We start from the raw sequence: 24263 nt of genomic DNA, 5'->3' as shown, positions 1-24263 counted from the left end.
GTATTCTTAAAATATGCAACCAGAACCCCCATAATAGGGACCTAGGTGGATGTATTAGGTGCGCTGCGGGTTTGGATAAAAAAAACTCTTCACGCTGTGCGACATCAAGTGGGAACTACAGACTGTTTCCCAACACGGATTGCACCAACAGTAGGGAAATATTTCACTTAATTTAGACAGAAGTATCACTCACAAGAAGATAACAACATTATTCTTTGGCATGGCTTTACGGCAAAATGAATGTAAATTAACAGAAAGGAAAGATTTGAACTACACATCTTTACAGCAATGGGCCCAATTTCATAAACCCTGTAAGCACCAAAATTTGCTTAGCATGAAATTTCTTCCTTGATAAAAACAGGATTACCAACCTAATTTCCATTTGTCGCATATTGCTTGATACTGGTATTCAGCTGTTTTTGCTTATCCTAAAAATCACGGAAGAAATTTCATGCTAAGCAAATTTGTGTGCTTACAGGCTTTACGAATCTGGGCCCAGACAGTAACACTGTTTAGATTAAAATAAATTAAAACATTCTGTATTTTATGATTTCAGCTTTCCACTTATATACACATCAATCGGTTGTGCAGACATTAATATAAAATGTATAATACAGGATTTGTAGAGCTGAAAAAAAGAGTCACAGACATAACAAACCTGTGTTAACTTGTTCTTAACCTGTTGTGTGAGACAGGAGAAAATAATGAAATACCATAAGCAGTGTTCAGTATGTTTTAGGTTTTGGTTTTAACACCTGAAATCAGCTGTTGCATTTTTTGTAGGTTTTCAGAAACAGGTTTTTTTTTTCAATCCAACTTAATTTCAGAGGAAATTTTTGCAGAACAACATTTGTTTTAGCATGATCCTGATAACCAGTAAGCTTTCAGATTGGAGTGTTTAATATTTCCATTGCAACACCAACATTTTTTGAATGTAGTGGCCTTTTAAAGCATTCATCAAACCATCTTAAAGCAGCTATATATGAAATTGGGCCCAGCTGGTCATCATGATCATCATAGAAGTTTCAGAAGTTGACATTTTAACGCTGCTTTTAAAGCTTTATAAAAAAAAACAAGACAAAAAAAAAACAGAGTAAACAAAAGTAAACTTGTTTGCTGTCGATTTTGTGTAACAACTTACAAAAATTAAAGTGAAATAATACGTACTTACAATAACTTAGAACTAACTTAAAATAATGGAGAAGATGCAGCATTGCATGTAGACTTTCACAATACCTGTGAATTCGTACAGAAATACAACTCGCTCAAAAATAAACCTTAACATTAATTATAAACTTGCACAACAGCACTGCACCTACTGTTTCTGGAATGTGTCGTATTTGGCGTGAACAAAAAACAAAAACTAATTTAAATTATGCTACATAATCTATATTCTCAATGGCAAGCACGTTAAATTTACAGGACCTGTACAATATTTACAAATACAAAATTAAAAAGGCCATCAAGTACAACTTCATGAATGCTGATCACTCCTATCAACAATAAAAACTCATGAAGTTTGGTCAACTCCAGATTTTTTTTATAATAAAACATGCCAGACATAATATTCACAAAAGATTTAGTGTTGAGCTCCCAATAAAGATTGGTCTTTTGGGATGTTAGGTGGCAGCAGACTTACCGGGTATATCCATTTATGCCCATATTGTGCGCGTGCTCAGAACTACTTTCACAATGGAATTTATCTAGTCAGTCTGCTGCCACCTAGTGTTCGAAAGTCTCTCATTAGATGATCAAATTAGTAAGTTTAGTTCTGCTTACAGCAAACATAAAACTTATTTCAAAGAAGACGAGAGAGCACTGCCTTGCACATAAGACTTTCCCACAAAATAATCAGTTGTTATTCAACAATAAATGCTTCTAAAAACCTGTTGATATTGGAAACTTTAACTCTTTCAGTGCCCATTTTTTTTTAATGCGTGTTGAACCTAATATGCCTAGCTTTTTGAGGGGTTTTTTTCTTTCGAAATTGTGTGTATTGAAAATCTTTTGTTTCTCACCAAACAAAATGTATCTTTCTGATTTGTGTTCCCTTGATACATCCGAAAGGCAAAAGTATTTCTTGAGTGATAACGTGCTTTCGTTATAACATGTATACATTAGTGCAAATTTCTAAGACTGAAGAGACTATAAAGTCTTATCCGCTTTCTCTTTCTATGTTTGTCCTTCTTTGGGATGGCAGTAGATGTAGGAATGTCTAAATAATAAGTAATTGTTATTTGGGCCTACAGCCCTCATTAGTCCCTCTGAATCCTTCATTCAGCCAAGAGGTTATAGAAGGATTTGAAAAGGGTTAAAGCACATGCAATTTATTTTTTTACAAAAACATGAATACAAGTTCAGCAAAGTCAGCCTTTGATTTTTTGTAAAGGTGTAGTGAAGAAAAATGAAGTTGTATAGAGTGTTAAAACCAATTCCCAGGCCTGGAATTTCATCATTGAGGGGGCAAGGCCATTTTCATTTTGCGACAGGCACTTCCATTGGAAGGCAAAGACCAAGACTAGGCGCAACAGAGGCCATGGCCTCCGTGGCCTTCGATAAGTCCAGGCCTGCATTTCCATCCTTGCTTTGTTATCAACTAATATTTAAATAAAAACAAGAAACCGTGACATAGAATGTCTAAGTTGTGTGAAAATGCATGTTGCACAGAACAAGTTATTCATTTTGAAATTAGACACTTTGAATAAGGCAGTTATGAAGAAAAAAAATAATAATAGTTGTAAAAGTTTTCTTAACTTAGTTCAATACATTTAAAGCTGTGGCAGTGCTTGACATTTCAGGCATTTGAAGAATATTTGAGTACACAAACACTTTTTAGTTATAAAATATACTGGAAGTTTCTCATCAATATAAAAAATCTTTTGAGCGCTCTTGAAACATGTGCACTTAAGTAGGGCAATTTACTTTCCAAAAGTTATCATAAGTAAAAAGAAAAAATGTAAAAAAAACCTGTGCTATAACATACCAGCTGTTTTAAGGTTTTCCCTGATAATGGTTTCCATGACAATCTGGAAGACAACCTCCACATTTGTTGTGTCTGTTGCCGTGGTGAAGTGCGGATAGATGGGCTTCTTGGGGTTGTGGTTGGCGTCTTGGAAGCGTCTTCGGATGAAACGGCAGGCTGTCTCCACATCATAATCAGGCCCTGCAGGAAAAGGAAGCAATGGACAAGAACGAACAAAGACAGGTCAGCAATGTAAGAAAGAAAACAGCTATCAACAATATGAACTATTAAAACAAAGTACCCTTAAATTTACGCTTAAATACAGACAGATTTTTAGAGAGTTGAGCGAGTTCCAAAGCTTGGGTCCCTCAAATTTGACTGTTTTATGAGCGAGAGAAGTACAAGTATATGGTATATGAAGGTCGGAGGCTTGACAAGTGAAGTGTGAGTGAATCTCACGATTGTGTGTGAATGTGTATGTAGATAGACAAGTGGTCTGGTGGTCCGATGAACTGCCGATGGACTGCTGGTTCGATGGATTGCGCTAAAAATGCTTATGCACGTATTCACGTGTAGGATTGTTATTGAGCTTCGGCATTTGTAAACCAGCAGTCACAATATTTTCTTTTGACAGCCAGCTACTATTAATGAGATTAGGCTCGAGTTCATACCTGGATACTCTGGAAAGTACACCCTAAGTTGCCGATCTGTGTGAAGGACCTTTTGTCGAAATAGATCCACTTTATTTAGGAACATGATGATGGTGGTACTCCTAAAGAAACAGTTGTTACAGACCGACTCAAATAAATGTAGACTTTCCCTCAATCGGTTCTGGAAAAGAAAACAAAATCGTACAAATTCTTAAAAGCACTGGACACTATTGGTAGTTACTCAAAATAATTGTTAGCATAAAACTTACTTGGTAAAAAGCAATGGAGGGCTGTTGGTAGTATAAAACATTGGGGGAAACGGCTCACTCTAAAGTAAGGTAACTTTTGAAAAAGAGGTAATTCTTACTCAAATATTAGGACTTCAGGCCTGAAGCCTTTTATTAGGCATCTGAAAGCAGACAAATTTGTGCAACAAGGGTGTTTCTTCTTCCTTATTTGCAACTTTGATAACCAATTGAGTTAAAATTCTCACAGTCAAGACAGTTCTCTAAAGAACTAAGGTTTCAGTGCCATACATCTCCATCGGTGATGCTCGGATAGCTCCCTCGCTGAAAACTCGGAACTTAGGGGTTATTTTTGATTCATCAATGACACTTCAGCCACACATCAACAACATTGTTCGTTTATCATCATATCACATCAGGAATATAGGTAAGATTCGCAAGTCCTTGGACAAAAGTGCCACTGAAAAATGTCATTCACGCATTTGTTACTTCTCGTCTTGACAACGGCAATGCTCTTCTCTACAGTCTTCCTAACAACCAGATTTCCAGACTTCAACGGCTCCAAAATACTGCTGCCCGCATTGTGACACTGTCTAGAAAATCGTGTTCTATCACCCCCATTCTGAAACAACTACACTGGCTCCCTATCTCTCAACGAATCATCTTCAAGCTGATGCTCATTGTCGACAAAGCTCTTAATGGCAAGGCTCCCCACTATATTTCTGAACTGCTTCAAGTTTACACTCCATCAAGGAATCTTCGATCAAGTTCTATGCTTCTCCTCATTGAACCCAAGTCTCGACACTCATGGGGTGACAGGTCTTTTTCTTCAGCCGCGCCACGCATCTGGAACTCTCTACCACTTAATCTTCGATCTTGTCTTTGTACTGCAAAATTCAAGTCTCTTCTCAAAACTTATCTTATGTCACAGGTTTTCAATGACTAATTTTGTTGTGTCTGTTTTTCTTTGTGTTGTGTTTTGTTTTTGTTTTGTTCTTGGTTTGACTGCGCCTTGAACACCCAGCAGGGTGGATATGTGCGCATTACAAGTCTTATTATTATTATTATTATTATTATTAACCTAATCTACCTGGCAAGTAGATACACACATGGTGTTTCCGCAAACCAAATATAAATTGATACCCTCACCAGGCAATGCCTTAAATCCGACAAACATGAATGTAAAACAAAATCAGAAACAGGGGCAAACATCAAAACACCAATCAGTACTGAATAGAAACCGTTATCTCACCACTTCTGGGTCTTCAAAGAGTGTCATGTCATAACCACTTAGGGCTGTCACATACAGTAAGGCTTTCACATCATCAAAGCACTGGATCCATTTCCGTCTCTCTGACCTTTGACCTCCAACATCGTACATTCTGAAGAAGAAGGGGAAAAAGGAAGTAAAATAAATGTTTACTCTTTGATTATGCTTTATTTACCAATCTAGACTTTGACCACATTTTCTGATTTCAAACATTCATGTGTTTGTACACTGTGCGATCACAACAATGAGGGTGTGATGGTGGGAAAAAAAACCAATAGAATGATTATACAAGCTTCAGGGAACAATTTCATCATCAAGCGATTTTTGCAAGTTAGGAAGAGTTTGGTGAAATCGAAGGCTGGGATCAGACATTTTTGTGAAATCGAAACCCTGATTTACAAGCATACCTGAATATCACTCCTTTGATCTTGAAGTGAGTCTCAATAACTCCTGTGGTCCGAACCCGTGCTCTCAGCACGTCTACCGTGCTTGGTCTGTAGTACTCAGAAGTTATCCGCTCTATATTTTCAAAATAACTGGACAAAATAGATCAGGGAAAAAACCCCTACAATTAGCATCAATAACAGGATGAAAGAAGCAAGAAGAAATGTTCAGTTTTTTAGATATGGGAAGAAAACCCCAAAGGGGGAGAACCCACGCAATCAGGTAGGGACTGAGAACCCAATCCATATGCAAGGCAGAAGTAGAATTCGAACCAAGGTCCACAGAGATGAAAGGCAGGGAATGGAACCACTGAGCCAACCTGGGGCCGATTTCACAAAGCAATAAAATTCATCGCAAAACAAATTGTGTGTTGCCATAGTGATTTGTATTGTGACATCACACTTTACTAATTACTTAGCAAGTGCTTCATACATCGCTGTATATGGGTGTTAAAAAAAAAAAAAAAAAAAAAAAAAAAAAAAAATGCAAATTTAACATCTATTAAAACGATTGACTTGCAGTTAAGATCAATCCTAGCTCATTGTGAAATCGGCCCCGATCCACAAAACCTACATGTCTCCACACATCTTAATAGAGTGTGCCCACCAAACAAAGTTTCAAATTCTACTTATCAATGTACTCTTTGACAATTTTTCCTCTTTGATCTGATGCATGACCTGTGTATAATAGAACTTTAACATGCTGCCTCCATCTTTGTCATGTTCCTTGTATCGGATAACAATAATGAATGCTAATAAGTATTTTGCAATTAGGAACCATACTATTTTGTTCATCCAGCCTTGGTTTGGTAACACTGATATCAATGGGAGAAATTCAAGATGGCCGCACCATGATAAAGGTCTATCATGGATCAGGGCAATACTTTTTGTCCACTGAGTGACATGGTTTTGTACTCCCTCTAGTTCCAAGTCAGTGGCGGGTACTGACTTCTTGTAACCCCATTCAAGGGAATATTTGTTTTTTCTTTGAGTGAGAGGGAAAGTGTTTGTTTTCTCACAAGTGCTTCATGTAAGATTATAGGTCTGTCCTTGTACACTTGTACTAAGTTCAAACAGTGAGTTTTATTGTTTGATTCTGCTGGACTAGGGGACTGCACAGGTTAACTGATGCTTTACATCGGACATGGCTCAAAATAAGCCACTTCGGAATGTCAGTGGCGCATGTCTGTTAACTGCTGACAACGGATTTTGTCTATCTCTCGTAACCACTGGTATTGTCGAAAGGTTATTGGAGATAGACAAAATGCGTTGTCAGTAGTAACAGACATGCGCAGCTGGAACTCTGAAGTGGCTCATTGAAACTGAGGAGGCCAGTGATTTTAGCATCGGGCCAGTAAATGTTCGACCAGACTAGTCCAGCCATCATGTGTGGGTTTTTTAAAACAATAATTCACCTAATCTTTAATTTTAAAAGTATGTTCGATGTTGACTTTGAGTCTGGTAAAAATTTATTTTGTTTCGTATGAAAGAATTACCTATTATAATAACACAAATGAGATAATGTTCTGGACACTATTGGTAATTACTCAAAATAATTGTCAACATAAAACTTACTTGGTAACAAGTAATGGAGAGCTGTTAGTATAAAACACTGTGAAAAACGGCTCCCTCTGAAGTAACGTAGTTTTTGAGAGAGAGGTAATTTTAGACTGAAAAATTAAACGGCTTCCGGCCTGAAGACATTTCATTTTTTTTTTTGCGATCTGAACGCACCCAAATTTGAGCAACAAGGGTGTTTCTTCTTTCATTATTCTCTTGCAACCTTGATAACCAAATGAACCCTACTTGTTATTTTTTTTGCATACATGTTGGGATACACCAAGTGAGAATGTCTTGTCTTTGACAATTACCAAAGGTGTCCAGTGTCTTTAAACACCTCTGTAAAGTCTGGCCCAGGTCTCAAACCAGGTCCCAGGGTACAATTATATACATTGCACTCTATTGTAATCATTTTTTTAAAGCAACAAATAATTTAGTCTTTTTTCCTTTTCTTTTTTAATAAAGGGATTTAACCCCACTATACAACCTTGAGAACTGCAAGTTTCTTCCTCTTTCATTCAAGCATGCCATGAGTGGCCCTTTTAACAACACAAAAATATTGAAACCCTTGTTGTGTTTATGAAACCCCTGTTGGGTTTCGGGATCTGTAAGTAGCAGTGAATAATGGCAGACATTTGAGACGATAGCGGGCGTCCCACTCAACAGTACTTTTCTATCGTTCGTGTCGCTGAGAACAACGGAACAGGAACAGTGAGGGGGGACGTCTGCTCTCGTTTCTAAAGTCTCATATTCCAGCGTGCACTGCCACCTCCATAAAAAAACACCCATCCTGATCCCTCCTCTACAGTGCAGTGAACTATCCCTATACATAAATTCCTTTAGGGACTGTACTATTGGTTTTTATTATTCAGTACAATGCATTACACAAACTATTCTAATGTTCACAATTCATTGAGAGGAATACATATAGGGGAAGTGGCAGACACACAATAAACAAAAAAGGATTGGGTATTCCCAGAATTTGTTCTGGCTGTTTCTCCTTTCGGTCGGTCATGCTTTTACAACCACAAACATTCCCCATCTATTCAATGCATTTCAAATATTCCAATTGTATAAATAAAAAAATATAAGGTGTGCTCTAATCTATACATTTTTTTATCCTGGAATTCAGCGAACTAAATTTGTATTACCCTCTTGTTATTGAAAATTGGAAAAATTCCAAATTGAAAAGAAATTTTAAACATCTCTTTGACCCAACTGGTTACATTACCTCCCTATAAGGGGTTATTCTTCCTGTGTGGACAAATTCGCTCCAGATATTCAGCAATATCTAAAAAACATGACCACCTTTTGAAATTAAACTTCACATGTTAGTTTTGTAAGATTAAAGGCACTGGACACTATTGGTAATTAGGGGCCTACTCAAAATAATTGTTAACATAAAAACTAACTGGGTCACAAGCAATACTTTGCCTTTTTGGTATTTAAGATCTACATTGCAAGTTGAGTAAACTTACTATAAAGCCGAGTCGTTGAGTTCATACTCATGTCCTCTAGATACACATGATCTGACTCCGGCATCGTTCCACAGAGCCAGGAGAGCTATTGCAATAGATGAACGCATCTTAATCCGCTCATCAAAACATCGATGACACTGAAGAATCGTCTGTGCATATAACTAAAAACCACACACACATACAAAACAATAAGGAAAGTTAAATCTGCAGAGCACTACATTCCCAGTTCGGCCACACACAATTAATATTCTTTATCCCTGATGCAAATTTAACATCTATTATATCGTTGCGGTGTACCCATTGCCAAAACATAAGATTCAAACTGTCTCTAGCTACCGGGCAATCTCGGTGGTCTACTTGGTAAGACACTGCTCTCTAGAATTGCAAGGGTCGTGGGTTCGAATCTTACCCGAGTAATAAGCCTGTGATATTTTTTCACAGGACTCAGGAAAGTACTGAGTATACAGTGCTAACACACATCGGTGTATGGGTAAAAAACCAAAATTAATATTCTTTATCCCCGATGCAAATTTAACATCTATTATATCGTTGCGGTGTACCCGAGTAATAAGCCTGTGATATTTTTTCACAGGACTCAGGAAAGTACTGAGTATACAGTGCTAACACACATCGGTGTATGGGTAAAAAACCAAAATTAATATTCTTTATCCCCGATGCAAATTTAACATCTATTATATCGTTGCGGTGTACCCATTGCCAAAACATAAGATTCGAACTGTCTCTAGCTACAGGGCAATCTCGGTGGTCTACTTGGTAAGACACTGCTCTCTAGAATTGCAAGGGTCGTGGGTTCGAATCTTACCCGAGTAATAAGCCTGTGATATTTTTTCACAGGACTCAGGAAAGTACTGAGTATACAGTGCTAACACACATCGGTGTATGGGTAAAAAAACAAAATTAATATTCTTTATCCCCGATGCAAATTTAACATCTATTATATCGTTGCGGTGTACCCATTGCCAAAACATAAGATTCGAACTGTCTCTAGCTACCGGGCAATCTCGGTGGTCTACTTGGTAAGACACTGCTCTCTAGAATTGCAAGGGTCGTGGGTTCGAATCTTACCCGAGTAATAAGCCTGTGATATTTTTTCACAGGACTCAGGAAAGTACTGAGTAAACAGTGCTAACACACATCGGTGTATGGGTAAAAAACCAAAATTAATATTCTTTATCCCCCGATGCAAATTTAACATCTATTATATCGTTGCGGTACCCATTGCCAAAACATAAGATTCGAACTGTCTCTAGCTACCGGGCAATCTCGGTGGTCTACTTGGTAAGACACTGCTCTCTAGAATTGCAAGGGTCGTGGGTTCGAATCTTACCCGAGTAATAAGCCTGTGATATTTTTTCACAGGACTCAGGAAAGTACTGAGTAAACAGTGCTAACACACATCGGTGTATGGGTAAAAAACCAAAATTAATATTCTTTATCCCCCGATGCAAATTTAACATCTATTATATCGTTGCGGTACCCATTGCCAAAACATAAGATTCGAACTGTCTCTAGCTACCGGGCAATCTCGGTGGTCTACTTGGTAAGACACTGCTCTCTAGAATTGCAAGGGTCGTGGGTTCGAATCTTACCCGAGTAATAAGCCTGTGATATTTTTTCACAGGACTCAGGAAAGTACTGAGTATACAGTGCTAACACACATCGGTGTATGGGTAAAAAACCAAAATTAATATTCTTTACCCGGTGCAAATTTAACATCTATTATATTGGGAAATGTACATTTGTTTCAGTGAGGGGGTGTGTCTACATGGAATTACTTTTGTCATTTAACTTAATTGATGAGCAGTTAATCTGTCTTGAGCAGATAAAAACCCAACAGAATTATATTTATCATTTGAACACAAACACAAGTCCGCTGTACATGTCCGGGCATGAGTTTACTGGCCAGATCCAAAATTACGGCGTCGGGCCTGTGTGGTCCAGTGTAAAAAAAAAATTACTATTTTGACGAGAATTTTTTTTAGCCTCCTCGGAGGTGGTGAAAATGACTGCAAATGGTTAAGAGCGAATAGTTTAAGTTGGTTGATGTTGCTGAAAAATATCCTCCTTGATGTATGAAAGGGCTCTGTCTGTATTAACTCTATTGTGTTTGTTTGGGTTTTTTTTTTTTGTATGGGCACTCCCTTGCTTGGCTGTGCCCTCAATTTCCTGAAATTTTCTGTATCTCTTTGCTAACATTGTATTTATATTAATTGAGGAATTGGAAATAAATGTTGTACTGAACTGAACTAGGCCATGCAGCGCTTTGAATGTGAGTGTTCTGTAAACAATTCATCTTGAGAGGGAGCCAATAAAGATATTGCAGAAAAATTGTAAAAACATCCTCACCTTATTTCTGGGGTTTGCAAGAGGGATGCGCAGAAGGCCCATTCCATTTAAGACATACTTCATTGAACTTAGCAGGTTGTCTAAGACAGCAGGCTGGTATGGAAAATAATAAAGACAAAATAATAGTCATTTTAATGATTGTAAGATTCCGTTATGTTATACATGTTTATGGGATTTGAGCCATTGCATGGTAAGGTATTATTTGATAAAGTAAAGGTTTGCGGTAACACCATGTAATGATAATCTCTAAATGAGTTGGGGTGGTTCTGAAAAGAAGCAACAGTTTCAACTCATCGTTTTGATCAGTATGCTTTGATTGTCTTCTGGAGAAAGCTGGACTCTGATGCTGCAAATATATACATGTATTTGGCTTTATAATTAACTGGTATCCTTTCTTGTTGACCTTCAAAAACAACCTTTAACGATGAAAATCAAACCAAACCAAATCAAAACGTGCACAACTAACAGCTTATACAGCCAACTGACATTCCTTCATACTCGGAACAGTTAGCACATGGAATAGACTCCCACAGTGCACCATTGACGCCCAAACCACAATGCCTTTAGGAATTTAAATCAAGTTTTTCGAAGTTCATTTAAGCTCAGTTCCACCTCCCCTAGGGCCTTGTCAAACTTCCTTTTAGAACATGCAGAGTATTTAGCAGTAACCAAGTACCAAGTACCAAAACAGTTTAAAAAACAAATTGGAATTTTAACAAATTGAATGACCCCCCCTAAGTTGTTTGTCGTGTACACACAGGAGCAAGTACAAATGTATTGTTGTTATGCGTCGAATGTATTGCCATTAATTAACAAATGCGATTCAAAAAAAAATAGCAGTCGGTTCATGGCCGTTTCAAGTCCCGTTATCATTAAGGATTGAAACACAATATTCTACACCTTTAGCATATATAACTAATATGCACATTTTTTGTTTGTTAGTACAGGCAGCTCAGGTGTGTGTACAAGGCAAATAATGAGGTCGTTTGATCGAACTTGATTCAGCCAGTTCTGGATTGAATTACTCTTGCAATGAAACCTGATTTGTGATACAACAAACACAACAAGCACAAAGCATAGCAATTTTCTCCTTGAACTGTTACTATGTGTTTGGTACAATGGCCTCCAGCTTGGGGAGGTTCAGAAAGAGCATTGCATTGTATTGTAGAACAACATTGGCTCAGGGTAAAATGGTCACTGATTTCAATGTAGAGTTTACACACAATAGTACTTTTAAAATGTGAGAGTGTTTCAAAATCAGCGTTTTCCCTTTACAGTGGTCTGCTTGAAAATGCCAGTTAAAACACCTGAGGACCATTCAAATTCACTCCAAGGTGTCCAGCTAGCTAGTTCAGTGTTCAAATGCATCCTTATTTAATCAAAAGTGTGGACTTGTTAAGAACCTTAACGGACAAGTGAAATGACAAGCTAACTGGTCCTGCTGGCTTATCACCAAAAAAGTAAAGGGCAAACCATAAAATTAGTGGCAAGATTTTGCTGTCATTTGAGGCAGAGCGTTGGGGGTGTACCTGCTTGAAGCTTTCATGACAAAGAAACTTGAAATTTCTGTGTTCCTTATTTTTTATCTGGTTAGATCACATTTACATTTAAACTTTTAAACAAAACTTAATTTGACTTTCGAGCCCCTCTTTAACATATTTTGTCCAAGGGGGCAAGTCGAGCAAACCTTAAAACCAAACTCCACAATGTAGGCCTATATAATGTAGGCCTACCTCAATCAAACAAACCCAGTAACTCATATTATCGTCAAGGCAAACTCACAATTTATATTTTATAGAAAGCTCAACATATCTGTTCTTCATTAAAAACGGTAACTGGATTTTTTCACAAACTGGCCCTCTTTGATCGCACCGTCTTCCCTCAAATGTCAAATCATCACAATCAAATCAAGTTTCCAAGAAGCTGCTACAGACGATTTTATTTAAATGAACGTTAATATACTATTTTTCCTTATGATTATCCATAATGCGTCTATTGCGTGTATAAGATTAATATTGCAATATTGCAATTGTTTTTTTGCCATGTAATTTTGTTATAGCTGTACAGTGCCTGATAATGTAGATTTCCTAAAAACGCTACAAAAATGCCAATTATTGTAGTATTACTACAGTACTATTATATTCAGACCTTGAACTTCGCTCTTAAAAGGGGCACCCTCCGGTAAGGGGCCACTCTATGATTTGTATTTTAACTTTGTAAATGGTACCCCAACAAATGCACAGGGCACCACAGCAATTGCTGTGGGTGTTGTGGATTATTTCGAGGCCTGAATATTATTCTTACATTTTGTACTTTGCCTGTAGTCAGAACCTGCTTGAGGACTCAATTACCAATCTACAGTGTCAAAAAGTATTATAACCCAACAACAAAAGTTGTCTACTGACTAGAGAGAGCGCCAACAATAACCTCAAGTGTACACATTTACCAAGTGGAGTGATTTCAGGAAATTGTGTGTTGACACATGGAGGAATTTTCTTCCTCCATGGTTGACACTGCATGCTGTGATGGAGTTCCCACCACTGATCAAACACCGACTTCAGGCAGAAGAAAACAGAAAATTTCAAATTGCGTTTTTTTCTTCAGTGCCTGGAAGATGGACAAGTCTGAACTTCATTAGAACATGGCATATTGGTTGAGCTTTCCCATGTACAAATATTTCCTTAATCAGAGGATTGAGGCAGTAGGGACCCTGCTGTTCATCAAACATGTACATTGGCTGACTTTGTCTTAGAGGATTGTGGCAATAGGGTTCCTATAATTACATACTTAAAATAGTGTGGGATTGAGGAAGGTTTACTAGATGCTTTTTTTCTCTCGTATTTGAACATATGGACATTGTGAAAGGCACTGGACACTCTTGGCTATTACTCAAAATAATTATTAGCTTAAAATCTTTTGTAACAAGCAATGGAGAGCTGTTGATAGTATAAAACATTGTGAGGATGGCTCACTCGGAAGTAATGTTCATAGTTTTTGAGAAAGAGGCAATTTCTCACTCAAATAATAAAAGACTTCAGCTGAAGCCTTTTATTATGCATCTGAAAGCACACAAAGTAATACAACAAGGGTGTTTTTCTTTCATTATTCCCTTGCAAATTCGATGACCAAATGAGCCCAAATTTTCACAGGTTTGATGTTTTATGCATATGTTGGTATACACCAAGTGAGAATACTGGTCTTTGACAATTATTACCAAACGTGTTCAGTGCCAGAGCTGTTCCCTTTCATCATCTTCCTATACTGTGCAGAAACCTCCTCTGGAGTATACTCACACATTGGACTTTTTAGCGGCCCTGTTAAGTTACCATGGCTGCACGGGACCTCTTTCGGCCTGTTAGCTTTACATCACGGTCGTGGTAGGTTGACAGGGAGGTCAGTTTACCATGCTTCTCCATTAAGATTTAATTTTGTAATTCTACAGAAAAGTTGCAGTAATTTTAAAACCAACAAAGTCCAATGGGAACCGTCTTTACAATCCCAAAGAAGAATGTTTAACATTCAAGTGTGAACACTTTTCTTCTTGTTGCCTAACTGGTTGCCTGTAAATTGCCCCTGCGTGACATGGCCTCTTTAGGCATGTTAGGCAGCCAATTTTCAAGAAAGCACTTAAAAAACATCTTTTTTTTTAGTGTCTGTTTATTGCTTTATTTGTTCATTTGTTGTATTATCTGCATTGCTATTGTTCGTTTAAAGCGCTGTGGTCTAAATGAAATGGCGCTATATAAAAACCCATTGTATTGTATTGTATTGTATAATGTAACCCCTGATGGAAGTAATGTGATTAAATGTGATCCCACTTTCATGTTCCAGATCCAAAATCTCTGTTGTGATGATGCGCCGTGGAGTTTGTGGGTGGTTGAACCTCCATGTAATTACAATGTACTACTACTGAGTAGAGGACTCCTAAAGTTCTGTTTTAAACCATGCAGACTAAATCAATTATATCCCAACACTTCTTAGTTAATCTCTTTTCTGTTTCAATTGGCAATGAATGATCCATGGTGATCTTTGAAGACACCTTTAATCCCTCAGCATTTTAATACCTCCTGAATGGTTTGTTTACAGGCTCCAAGGCCGTTTGATGAATGGATTGAAATCTTGGGTTTTCTAACCCAGAGGGGAAGCAAGCCGTTGCTTGGCCATTCATAGAGAACCCAACAACACTGAACAAAATCCCTGAATAGTTTAAAGATCAAGTGAACATTATAGACGCAACTGTTTCCATCTATAACAAGCCTCGAAATAACCAACGCCACCCACAACAATTGCTGTGGTGCTCTGTGCTTTTGCTGTGGTGCCCCTTTCCAAAGGAAAACTGCTGTGCCCCCTTCAAGATCGAAATTCAAGGCCTGCAAAATAGTGTTGCTTTTAACTGTAAAACTAATAATCTAGGGACCAGGGAACTTTATAAAAATAAAAAAAAAAAAAAAAAAACAATAGGTCTTAGGGATGTGTGGAATAATGACAGCATAATGATGGACATTTATAGTGGGCCATGTCTGTCAGGAATGACTTTAGAAACTCCTGGTGAAATACAAGAACCCTGTTTCAAAGCAAGAAGACAACAATACAACTATTTTTAAGACAGTCTGCAGTTGAGTTGACAGTTGAAATTGAGATAACAATTTGTTGAAGCTGTCAGCTTACTTGGTGCACTGTTATAAATAATGCCATCATCAGTGAGAAAATTGTGTTCAGTAGGCTTTGAGGCATTGCATAGTGGTATCAATGTATTCAGTTTGCGATAAAACCACGTATACACACGTGTATCTACTTAGCTGTGTATTGTTTTTTTGAGAACTTGTCTTTTTTTATTTATTCTACCGGGGAGTAAATTTCGGAATTCGGGAGGCTTCTTAGTTCAGAAAAGAACTGTCCTGCTGATTAAACTGCTACCTGGGCAGGAGGTAGGAAACCGGCCAGGACTACTACTTTCACTTAGTGGATCGAGGGGACTTCTCGTTATAAACTTCACTGCCACGGAGTGAGCTCTTAGTTGGTGTCAATGAATCAAAAAGCCTGTTGTAGTCATTGCCAGGAATTGTGTTTTTTTATTTTTGAATAAAATATCTTTTCGATGGCAACTCTTCGTGCAAACTATTGGGTATTGACGATGTCCATGTTGTGAGTAGACACTTTGTATTATGTAAGAAAGAAAGTATTGATCGCTAACTGGTTTTCATTTGCTCAGCAACATTACAGTGCTCTATGGTGGTACCTGTGCCAGTAGAGGGAGTAAGGATGAAGCTAAAATCAATAACAGACTCAAACTATTGACAGAGAAGACTTGAATACATTCTGTTTGGACTTAAAAAATATCCGGAATGTACTTGATGGGTTTACTGCATTCCTCAAAATCGATTAGTGCTTTTATCAAAACGGAACACTGATCACGATTTGTAGTATGTAATGGCCAAGCTGTGTGGTGCATTAGACTCAAGTTCTGGTGCCTAAAGTCATCAGGGTGCGGGTTCAAATGCTGGTCCTTACACTTGTGTCCTTGAGCAAGACACTAAACTGTGCTTCTCTACACCCAGGGGTAACTGGGTACCTACGAGGGCAGAGACGATTCTTCTTGATTGAGTTTGCTTGTTGGTGCCAAACAAACTTGGCAGTATTTACTTCCAAGGGAGCTGAGATGGTTTAAGGAATAAATTACCCAGTGATCATGGGTTATAATGTGTTTGTAAAGCCCAATTATCAATTTTATTATTGCGCTATATCAGAGCCGTATTATTATTAGTTGTGTCCAGCTTGTGTCCTGTGCGCTTGACCACTCCGCCACGACATGACATCCATTCGCCAGAGTCATCTCTTACTACAACCATTTAGGGAAGACAATTTTTGTTTTAAATGAGATACTTTTGAAATGAAATGACTTTACCTTAAAGCTCATGAGCTCATGGTTTGTAAATCCATCACTGTGTATTATCTTCATCTGCTTCACGAGTGTACTCTTGCCACTTTCACCAGCCCCTGGGTTGAACAAAAAAAAACATTTTTGAAATTAATTTTTCACAGGTTAGTTTGATTAAAACAGTTGAACGATTCAAAAAACCAAAGGCATACTTTGCCTTTAACTCTAATTATGAAGAATTCAGGACGTTACACTAATTGTGGGTACTGTCCCAACTAGTGTTCACTCAAGGTAGGCCTCATAACATGGAGGATTAAACTCAATGCTCTCAATAGTATTTACTTCACTTCCGGAGGTAAACGCGATTAGTCCTGCACAGTTTTAATAGGTGTTCTTTCACTTTTGTTGCGCCGTAGTTTTACGGCTTCTTTAAACGTCTTATTGTCCATGACGGATTAGATGTCTGGGGTGGTAATGTGTTCCAGAATTCAATAACTGTTTTGGGTTTGAATGAATATACCCCCGGAAGTGATTGAGAGCGCCCTCACGCAGGCAAAAATATGGCCCATTGAAGAACTCTTAGAGGCCTGGAATAAGTTGGAGGCCACAGACCCTCTGTAGCCTCTGATCTTGGCCTTGGTGCCCATTCAAATGTTTCCGATGGAAGTGCCCTTTAGAAAATGAAAACGGCCTTGCCCTCTCAAAAATACAAGTCCAGGAGTGCTCTTACCTAATAAAAGAATCTTCACAATGTGCTCTTCTTCCTTGGACATTTCTATAAGTTGCTTATCGATGGCCTCACTGTGCATGCGTGCCTTCTTTTGTTCTTGGTCCACACCCATGCAGGCCCCCATCTTATTCCTCAATTAGACCAGGCCGGCCAATAATGAGCAGATTACGGTGCAATAACAGCAGCTACAGCACAGTCAGATATCTGGTAATAAAGCAACAAATATTGCAGATTAGGTATCGAGTAGACTTAGGTTTAGAAATTTATTTACAGCGAAGTATTTATAACAAACAGTTCAAATTTTCGACCCGCTCGTACATGAAGCTGCTTCCATCGCTGATCACTGTGTGATGATGATGATGATGAGCGTGAGCTTGCTTATAATACCCCCATCACATCGAACTAATCTCACTATGTTCTGAAAAAAGTAGTCTTTGTGCAAGACGGTAGTAACAGGGAGCAGATGTCATCACTGCTCTCATCAGTGTTAGTTTTCAGGTGTTACTTCTATACTCATTAGCTCCAAGGAGTTTTCATTTTACCCACTTTTCTTTACTCTTATAGCAAGTCATAACTTAGTAAATCAGCTTATTTACTCTGCACAACTTTCCACCTGTTTCACATGCACCTAATCTGCACCTACCCATGTAGTCTTCACCTAATCCAGATTAGGATTTTGCTGACTATGGCCTAGCCTAAACCCAGTTTCTGGGGTGCTGTACTCATTTTTTTTAACTTGTCATTATATCGAATGTACTAGTTAGTATAAATGATGACAAATTTTGAAACTGGGGCACTTTTTTCTTCGAAATTTGACGTTATCGTATGACGGATAATGAAAAGTTTCCTAAAAAGCAGTACAGCGCACCAGTAACTGGGTCAAGGCTACCTCCATGGCCTAACCAGTGTTGGGCGCAATCTTTAAAGTTGTCAGTTTTTTTAATATGAGCGGTGTGCAATTTTGTGACGTCGCAAACTTTGCTTCCTTGCAAGATATTAAAATTTGTGCAGGATAGCTCGACCGCAATTTTTTAACACTGTGCGATCTTTGACATTCAACCATAACTCTCAGTCTCACCAATACTCTGTATGGAGGGAATTTACTTCCAGAGGTTAAATGGATAATATATTCAATAAAGCAGTGTTCTGCTGGACCTTACTCTTTTGACAAAGCAGGGGACAATCGCACTGGCAGATTCCCAAGTTAAAAATAAACCGCGCAACCTACAAAATTACAGTTTGTTGATAAACTTTCTGTCCGAATAGAATAAACATTTTGACAATTCATTTCAAAGACAATACATCCTCACGGTGCCCTTTTAATTTGTGTTGGCAGATTTTAGTTCACAAAATTGCAGGTATAAATATGGAGTGTGCGAACTTAATAAAAAAGAATAATTTTGCGCACGTCGCCACCAATTTATCAGTCGTTAATTAACTCCAAAACCACAGAATTTTGTTTTTACCTAATAAAAGAACAACTTCAAAGATTGCACCCAACATCAGCACAGATGAGCGTGTGATACTACCTCCATGGTGATACAGACTATAGTGATAATAATTAATATACCATTACCATGGAGGAAGAAAAACTGAGCTTCACAATTAACCCATGATGAATAAAATTAATTACTTTCATTAATGTAATTATACCAATCCAATTCAACCAAGCAAGTATCAAGCATAGTTATTTTCAAAAAAGGAAGAAACTCACCAAAACCATACATAATGTAAATGTAATGTCACTGTGTGTTTTTTCTACAAAAAAACACGGTAAAATCATAAACAAGGGCGAAGCAGCGACCAGCTATTCCAGTATATTGCAGCTAAACTTATTCTACTGACACTACTGTGACAACACAGCTCACACTCACAATACAACTTACACGTAAAACATGCTGTGTGTTGACAGTACAGTGTGATGTGTAGTAAGTGACTGAGACTGTTGTGTTGTTTGTCGAGGGTTATTTCTGTCCCTCTTTTTGTTGGGGTCCACTGCGCGACTACACGTCAATGTGTAAACCACCTTGTAATGTACACTATGAAGTATGAGTCATACTGAAAAACGAAGTTTGTATTTACCACAAAGTTTCATTGTCACACTGCATGCACACGGCCTTTCTCTCTCATCAGCAGCTCTGCTACTACTTTTTTCCATCAAATCTATCTTGACTTGCTGCTTGCTGCTTTTCATAAAACATTAACATGGTTGATGAAGTGCGCCCTCTCTTGGGCATTATATGACAGGTCGGCATTATGACAGGTGTTACAAAGTTCAATATCAGTGCTGCCCAACTTCAAAATCACCAATTTATAGAAATTTTGAACCAACCAACTACAAGTTGATTTTTCTTGGTTGTGGCTAATTCAGAAAAAACAACATTTTATTTAAGTTTACTTTCCAGTTTAACAAGTTGCACTTCATTTCAACATAGTTTGAAATCAATTAAAGGCATGAACTAAATAATATTTCCCTTTTCTATAAAGTTTCAAAAATGAAATGATTCCTTGCCATTTTCCCTTCGACTCCAATGTTTCTTTTACGCTGTGGTCTTCTAAAGTTTCTTACATGTATGTAAGCCTATAGTATTGTAATTTTTTCCATCTCAAATAGGGGCGCTATCTGGGGATGATTTACGGCAATGACTTTCATTTCCACAGCATAATTAAATTGGAAAGTTAATTTAAAAAATGAAATAAATCACCAAAAGTCACACAATGCGGAGCTTCATATAAATTTGTTGTATCAACACAGCCAATCAATGTTGTTGGTTTGTACTCCGAAATTGGTGCAAATAAACTAAACTGTGTTGGTGGTCGGTCTCGACAGATGAGAACATCAAAGTGCTCCGTTACTTTCTTTTATGTACACCCTTAGTCTTGGCCCAAGATTATGGTGCTTGAAATCTAGACTACACTCTGGCTTGAAATCTAGACTACACTCTGGCTTGAAATCTAGACTACACTCTGGCTTGAAATCTAGACTACACTCTGGCTTGAAATCTAGACTACACTCTGGCTTGAAATCTAGACTACACTCTGGCAAGCCAGAGTGTAGTCTAGATTTCAAGCCGTCCAGCTAACTAAATCATACCGTGGCGGCGCGCTTTGACGATTCAACCGCGCGTAGTACACTATCCAAAATCAAGCACCATAGTCTTGGGCCAAGACTAGTACACCCTTAGTAGAGCTGCCAACTCTGGTCCTCCAACCCCCATCAACAAACAATTAACAAAAATACAATAGTCCATGATGTTCTCAGTCGAGATCGCCAACACGGTTTAGTTTATTTGCACCAATCTCGGAATAGAAACTAGAAAAGTTGTTTAACAAACGGTTGTAACAAACAAAATGGCCAAGCACACATTTTGTATTAAACAATAATCACAAAGACAATGAAATAATGTAATCAATGAAGGTATTCACCTTGTGGTCTAAATTGTGGGGGGAAAACACCCATTTTATGATATTTATTCAAAGTCGAAGAAGAATGGCTGGAGCGCAATGGGAAGCCTCAATTTGTTCAGTCTGCAAAAATTACAAATACATGTCATTTACCCACAAAAGAAAAGAAATTTCAGAATGTTAAGGCCAGGTCCCAATTTCATCAAGCTGTTAAGCAGAAACATCTGCTAAGCAAATTTCTTTGCTAAGCAAGAAATGAGCGGGGTACCAGTCGCAGTAATGGTAACTGAATGGTATTCTAGCTGGTAGACCAGTTTTAACCAAGCAAGAGTTTTTTGTGTTCACATGCTTTATGAAATTAGGGCCAGATGATCGAATTATTGGTATCAGCATTGGCTGTGGCTGGAAGGCTGAGTAGTCCTATTCTTATACATTGTCATCACAGCCGTAGCCAAAGCCACTCTTCAGATATGGCTTAAATCAAGCAAGATTTGAACATGTACATGTACACTTTATGCACAATTTGAGTCTTTACCAACTTAACCAAACCAAGCTAGTGAGCATTATACTTAATATAAATAAACTTTTCCTCCTAGGTTTGTAACCCATAGCAGCATTACATTTAATTTTCTGTTGTACTTTAATTTTTACACTCATTAATCATACGTCCAATTATAGAACTTTCATGCTTAATATACACACATTTTGGTTAGATAGAAATTAAATCTCGTGGCTATGCCTTTGAAAAAAATACAACTTGGAGTTTATCAGCTAATTATCTGTTTACTACATTAGGAGTTTTTTAAAAACTTGTCTAGCTATATGTAAATAAATCTATCACCACTATAGTACTGTCATGACTGTGTACAAATATGAAAAACACATCAATTGCATTTCGGTCTGGGTACTACTGGACAAAGGAGGGGGTGTTGGTACCATTCCATTATAAAATTTGACAAAAACTTCCAAGCCTTCTCATCTGCTCAACCCCCAAAACAAATCAAAGACAACAAAGCAAGTAAACATTAACTGAAATCACATGATGACTCAAAATTGCTTCATGTTGAGTGTCTATTCTTTACAAATAAATGCAAGAGTTTTACATTTGCAAAAAGATATAAGTACATTTGGCACCACTTTTATTTCAAATTAATTAAGTGCCCGTAATTAAAAACTCCTGGAAAGAAAAACGCTTGAAAAACTCTCACCTAATTTAACCTTATGCCAACTACATATCATATTTAAACTAAATTAACTTGCATTTTACCTTACTCAGGCATGATATTTGGCCCTGGAAACAAAAGTAGGAAAATGTTATCGAGTATAAGAGGTTAAATACTTGGTACACTTGATGTCAAAACAGATAGCTGATATTTTTTAAACATCAGCAACTATTTGGATAACAATTTTAGTTCCTCATTTTCCTTGAGATTTTAGAATGAATTACTAACTGTTCCATCCACCAATTAAGACCTGGGTCAATTTTTTAACAGCTGCTAAAGCACAAAAAGAGCTTGATGCAACAAAACATGCTTACCAGAATAGGGTTACCAGCCAAACTCCAACTTCACATGTTCAATTTGTGACTGGCATTCCCCCTCATTTCTGCTAAGTTGAAAATTGTTAAGCTACTATGAAATTGGGCCAGTTCCCTCTAAAATTTGAATAGATGTTCGGAATTTTCCTGATAAGTGGACCATCTTACAACGCAATAAAATTCTGAAATCTATAATAAAGGAATACAATTTAGCTGTCTGAAATGGTTGAACATACATAAACATAAAAAACCCAAATTGTTCTTGTGTTGTTTTCAACACACTCGCACCATGCTAGTTTTGGCCGATTATCAATGGTAATAACATGCTAACAAATGCACACAAATGTTTTGATTCATATAGAGGAAATCCATGTGTTCATAATGCGTAGTGAGTCATGTGTAGAACTGAAAGTATCCATATTACATAAAAGACTACTGCATTGCTTTCCATTTCATTTATTAATTCTGGTTGTGAAGTCAAGGGCTCTCAGAAAAGCAAAATTAATCACTGTACTAGCCAAGAACCCAATGCAAACAAGATTTCAGTTTCAGATGTGGGAGGAAAACCCAGGAGAGTTATTCCTGGGAAAAAAATCTGCATAGTCAGGCAAGGACTTAAACTAATAACCGAATCCACATAATGCCCCGGCGGGATTTGAACTGAGGTACCAGAGGCGGAAGGCAAGCATACCACTCAGCTAACCTGATGTCCTGCTTGGCATGTATTGATATGATAGGTTTCAGGTTTATTTTTTGGTAAAAAATTCAACGCTTGATCAATATTGAACTTCTAGCCTTAAAGGGTGTATGTACCTTTTGTAGGACCAAAAACACAACGTTCACAGATTTACACTACACTTACACAGTTTGAAGACAATGATATTAGAAAGCTTCTCTGAAAATATTACGAGCTGAGGTGCTGTAGTTTTTGGGAAATGAGTAAAACAATGTCATGAAAATTTTGGTCTCACGAGACCGAGACCAAAATTATTTTCAGCATTTACAAACGTATTTTCATGACATTGTTTTACTCATTTCTCAAAAACTACAGCACCTCAGTAAGTAATATTTGAAGGGAAGCTTTCCACTAACCTTATCTTCAAACCATGTAAGTTTAATGTAAATCTATAGACATTTAGAAAAAGTACCCAAATCCTTTAACTTAAAGTTACAATTGGCGAGTATACATACATGTTGTTGAAACATCACCATGCACCAGGAAGACAATAGCATTTGTTAATATTAAAAACAAACATGTACACGCTAATAACACTTTATAATAGTTGATGACACTTATTGCTACTATTGCAAACTAAATGATCAAATTGTGTAAATCCATCCCAAATTAAACATGTTAAGGCCGAGTCACACTGCAGCGATTACGAAAAAAACGATAACGATCACGACACAAAGAGAATACGTTCTATTTGTTAAAATTGTCCACGCCGAATACGTACACGCTCTGTCAACCAATAGAATGCGTTCTCTTTGCGTCGTGATCGTTATCGTTTTCACTGCAGTGTGACTCGGCCTCTAGTTAGTTTTCTAGCCTCGATCTAGCTACCAGAATGTGCACCCAAGACCATGTAACCTTATTTTACAAAAAGAGTGACCTTATAGCATATTCCAGTGCCTTTCTAGCAGGCAAGATAATACACTAGCCATGGGGAATTTTTACAAATTGTGTCATAATTTACACATAAATTCAAGAGTTATAAAAATAACAGTTGAACAAGTT

The 24263-nt window shown here is 37.6% G+C and overlaps 1 protein-coding gene across 2 annotated transcripts; it reads right to left on the bottom strand.

Annotated features, from left to right (window-relative positions):
* Positions 1-413: 413 nt before the first annotated feature.
* LOC117292231 (guanine nucleotide-binding protein G(o) subunit alpha-like) lies at positions 414-19735 on the bottom strand. Of its 2 annotated transcripts, none has more exons than XM_033774206.1 (9): positions 19666-19735; positions 17584-17787; positions 16881-16972; positions 10976-11068; positions 8609-8769; positions 5535-5663; positions 5110-5239; positions 3634-3793; positions 414-3163 (listed from the first exon to the last, which is right to left on the bottom strand). In XM_033774206.1, exons 2-9 carry the CDS (start codon positions 17705-17707, stop codon positions 2973-2975), a joined length of 1080 nt encoding a protein of 359 aa, XP_033630097.1. In that variant the 5' UTR covers positions 17708-17787; positions 19666-19735; the 3' UTR covers positions 414-2972. The 2 variants fall into 2 exon arrangements, with proteins under 2 accessions (XP_033630097.1, XP_033630098.1); XM_033774207.1 differs by lacking the exon at positions 19666-19735 and adding an exon at positions 19298-19581.
* Between the last annotated feature and the right edge of the window lie 4528 nt (positions 19736-24263).

The sequence above is a fragment of the Asterias rubens genome, chromosome 7 (assembly GCF_902459465.1).
Source record: "Asterias rubens chromosome 7, eAstRub1.3, whole genome shotgun sequence".
Lineage (NCBI taxonomy): Eukaryota > Metazoa > Echinodermata > Asteroidea > Forcipulatida > Asteriidae > Asterias > Asterias rubens.
This window is presented reverse-complemented; position numbering and strand designations above follow the sequence as displayed.